The 4,249-nt window shown below is 36.9% G+C and overlaps 1 protein-coding gene across 1 annotated transcript in view; it reads left to right on the top strand.

Annotated features, from left to right (window-relative positions):
* Positions 1 to 4,249, top strand: part of POLH (polymerase (DNA directed), eta) — a 52,763-nt gene that overhangs the window by 28,905 nt on the left and 19,609 nt on the right. The window contains exons 5-6 of the mRNA XM_006881953.1: positions 1,761 to 1,864; positions 3,402 to 3,521. Coding sequence (XP_006882015.1) covers positions 1,761 to 1,864; positions 3,402 to 3,521 — 224 coding nt within the window. The remainder of the gene's footprint in view (positions 1 to 1,760; positions 1,865 to 3,401; positions 3,522 to 4,249) is intronic.

The following is a 4,249-nucleotide window of genomic DNA, read 5'->3' as shown; positions in this document are numbered from 1 at the left end:
CTCCCCTTTGGATCCTCATACTCATTCTACAATAATGGTTTTATATAGTATTTGTCCTTGTGGGACTGAGTTAGTTCACTCAGCATAATGCTCTCCAGTCCCTCCCAAGTTAGGTGGTAATTTACAAAATCATTGTTCCTACATGCTGTGTAGTATTCCATTGTATGAATGTACCACAGCTTCTCAATCCATTCATTTGTGATTAGCCATCTGGGCTGTTTCGTTTTTCTTGTGATGGTTAATAATGCTTCTGTGAACATTGGTGTACAAGTTTCCATTTGTGTCTCAGTTCTCATTTTCTTGGGGTATATTCCAAGCAATGGAATAAGTGGGTCATATGGAATTTCTGTGTTTAGTTTTTTGAAGAAGTGCTAAACTGCCTTCCATAATGGTTGTACCATTGTACAGTCAAGGTGGGTTTTTTTTTAATTACTTTTTGTATTCTTAATGCTTTTCTTTTCACTTAATTTAGTAGAAAGTAAGGCGTTAGAGTTTCTACCTTTCACATATTTCACCTTTTGCAGATTTAACTGTATAAACCCATTTGTTTTCACTTGATGAATATTCTAGTATTATTTCATATTCTGAATGTTTTGTGCTACTTTCTATTCCCTCGTTTTAATGGGAGCAATGAGAAAAATGGAGTGGTAGAATCTTACTATTTTGATTTTGTGAATACAGACATGAGCAGAACATCTGGTTTTCTGACTAAGTCCGAATAAAGTGCAATAAAGGTCTGGGACCTTCTCCCCCTTCTGACCAGATCAATAGTTGAATGTGTTTAGTTATTGATGGTTGTGACTTGCTCCCAGTAAGTTGCCATACTTCTCTTCTGAGTTGTTTTGTTTCCTTTTCATGGTGAGGCAGGAGAAGGGAAATAAAAAATTCTCACATAAATCAGATTAAATGTTGCCTACTAGACAATGACTCTTGCTAATGAATTTAAAAGATGCATTTCATACTTTGCCTGTAAGTTCTAGTTTGTGAAATGAGACTTCTGAAATGCTACTTTCTTTGAGTTCTAAAGGATTTCTTTCCTTTCTTTTAATTTGGAAATCTTGTTCACACTGTGGACAAAGATGTTTGCTGTTTATTGGCAGATGACAGGGAGCCCAGTCTCTGTCACAGATTCTAAATTAAGATAATAAACCAACCAAACCCATGGCCACCAAGGAGTTTGCAGCTCATGGTTACTTACTGTTGGGCGATATCAACAGGAGCAGACTGCCTCATCTCTTTCTGATGGAACAGCTATGGCTTTGAACTGCCAACCCACTATGCCACCAGGGCTCCTTAAATGATCATCTATCTGAAGTTCAGGTCTAAAAATAGATTAAGCATTGATTAAAGATATGTAAATAAATAGTGTATGGTAAAATAAGCTGGTTTTTATATTTATAAGTGGACACACAAAGAAATGTATCTTACTTGAGTTTAGTCTGCTGCTTTTCCGCTTTTAAAACATCTTAAAGCTGGAGGACCTCAAAGGAAAGATAGGGGTGGTAAAAGCTAAAAAGATTAAAACAAAGTAGATTGTGGAGGAGATCTGGAAAGAATAATGAGGATAATTATAATGAGTCATTTTTTCCACTGAATATGGGTATTTAAGTGTGGAATGTCTTGCATTTCTGGTTTTGGTTTTCTTTCTATTGTGGACACTATTAGCTTTAATATGTGAGTGTGTGTTCCATAACCATCTCTGACTAGAGTTGACAGTCACATGTTTGTTTGGTTTTTTTCTTATATTTCCTATGGTCCAGGTCCTGGCAAAACTGGCCTGTGGACTAAACAAGCCGAACCGTCAGACTCTGGTTTCACATGGCTCAGTCCCACAGCTCTTCAGCCAAATGCCTATTGGCAAAATGTAAGTATCCAGGGAATACCTTAAATTTTATATATAACCCATATAAAGGTTGTAGTTTGTTCCTTAGAAAGAATGATACTAGGACTGCTGAATTTCCCACATTATAGGCATGAGAAAAGAAGCCAAACCAAGTAAATAGCAAGGTTGGCCCTACAAATTATGTTATCTTGACAAGGCCTTATTATTGAAGAGACAAGACATAACAGTTCAAAATAACAAGGGAAATGTTAGCACAAGGCTACATAAATAAATTGTGCAGGCAGTTATCAAAATTCAGAACACAAGCTCATTGTCAAGTCTGTAATCCTGTGGGAGATTCCATGTCTTTCTCCCCAGGAGTGGTTGGTGGGCTCAAACTGCCAATGAGGTGCATCTTTTGCATTAGAAGAGCAACTTGTTATGGGTTAGGCCACTAGACCTTGCCAAAATTCATAAAACAAGAATAATTTTAAAAGGATTTATGAAAAAGGAAGGCATACAGTTTTGTGTTGTTGTTTGTTAATTTTTTCTTAGATTTTTACAAAAGTTTACAGAGCATTTGAATTTCCATTTATTCATTCATTGTTGCACATTTTCCTACCTACGCACCCCCCAGTTCACTTTTCTCTTTGAAAAAATAAATTATTTCATCGTTGCTGGACTTTTATTTTGAGGTTTGGCAGAATTTGGAGAATGAGACAACAGGATGTGGTACTGGCTTAATGTCTTGAGCACAGAGAAGAAAAGTACAAGGTGTTTCCTGGGAAGTGCAGGGTAAACCAGTTTACTGTTGGTATTGTTGAGTTGACTCCTACCCACAATAGGCCTACTTTACACCAGGACCAAACAAGGCTTTCCTGCCTCCATGATCATTGGTTTCCTTGAGCCTGCTGTTAGGGCCACTATGAGTTATTTTCCAGTGCTCTATTATGTTCTCTTGTGATCTGGAGAGATTTAATTGGCTAATTCTGAGAGATAGATTGCCAAGTCTTTCTTCCTAGCCTATCTTAGCCTGGAACCCAGCTAATACTGAAATACTGGTGGCTGCATTTCCAGCATCGTAGCTATACAGAAGCCACTATAGTATGACATACTAACACATGGTTGGCAATAAACAAGTTTAGCTAGACTATATTAGAAATAGGACTGAAAAGATAGGTTGGGGAAGGATAAATTATGTAGACCTTTGAGAGCCAGGCTAAGAATTTTAAACATATTCTTAACTGTGTAGGTTTTAGTCTGTGAAGAATTTTGTTTTGAAATTGGGATTGCAATCTCCAAATAGGGCAATAGATCCTGTACAATTAAAAGCTAACTTGATAGCTAATCAACGACATTTTGTTTATGTCATTGTTAATATTGCTGGGTTCTAATTCCCGAAGAATCATTTGACTTACACTAGCAAATTAAGACTTGGCTTACACTAGCAAATTAAGACTAGTACTATGTGTCAGTTTTTCTTGAACCTTTTAGAGATCTAGTTAGAGAAGCAGAATGCTTATGCTAGCCAGATATTTATGATGTGAACTACAAATTTGTTTCTTTTTTTTTTTATCAGCCGTAGTCTTGGGGGAAAGCTAGGTGCTTCTGTCACTGAAATCCTGGGAGTAGAATATATGGGTGAACTGACCCAGTTCACCGAATCCCAGCTCCAGAGTCATTTTGGAGAGAAGAATGGGTAAGTGATTCATATATTCAAACATAATGTTTGTGGGGTTTAAATAAATAACTCGTAAAACTAACATTTGTTGTGTCAGGAAATTTTATTGGTCTGTCTTACTGAAAATAGTAGTAAACTACTCGAGTTGTTTGTGTTTATAAATAGATTGATGGGTAGGAATTGTTACTTTGAGGCCTGGATATATAAAAAAACATACTCATTTTTCACAGATTCTGTTTTTGTGAATTTGCCTACATGCTAACTTTTTTTGCAGCCCCAGCTCAATACTTACAGTGCTGTCATGGTCATTCACAGACAAGTGCAGTATCAGCCATACACGTTCCCAGAAGAGACGTGGATCTGCCTTCTTTCAGCTCTCATGCTGAAAACAAGTGTCCTTATCAATATTTTTTCCCCCACTTTTTGTTGATGATTTTAGTCTTGTGCTGCCTAATATTCTTAAGTCCAAAAGACTGTAGTGTGCCTTCAAGAGAAAAAGACATGCATTAAATATGCTTTGTTCAGGCATAAATTATAGTGCTATTGACTATGAGTTCAGTGTTAATGAATCAGTAAAAATAGACTATGGAAACATATGCAAAGCAAGGTTGTGTACAGGCCATTCAAAATATGAGCAGAAGTTTGTATTTCCCTTTGGAGTGGTGGTTCAGTGTGTTCATTCTCTAGAAAATGACCATCAATTCCAACGGATAGTGCCCATGTAGGACAGAGCAGAGGTGTGCCCC

The sequence above is a fragment of the Elephantulus edwardii genome, unplaced genomic scaffold, assembly GCF_000299155.1.
Source record: "Elephantulus edwardii isolate Elephantulus edwardi_28Jun2011 unplaced genomic scaffold, EleEdw1.0 scaffold00017, whole genome shotgun sequence".
NCBI lineage: Eukaryota > Metazoa > Chordata > Mammalia > Macroscelidea > Macroscelididae > Elephantulus > Elephantulus edwardii.
The sequence above is the reverse complement of the archived record's forward strand: the minus strand, read 5'-3'. Positions and strand labels throughout refer to the sequence as shown.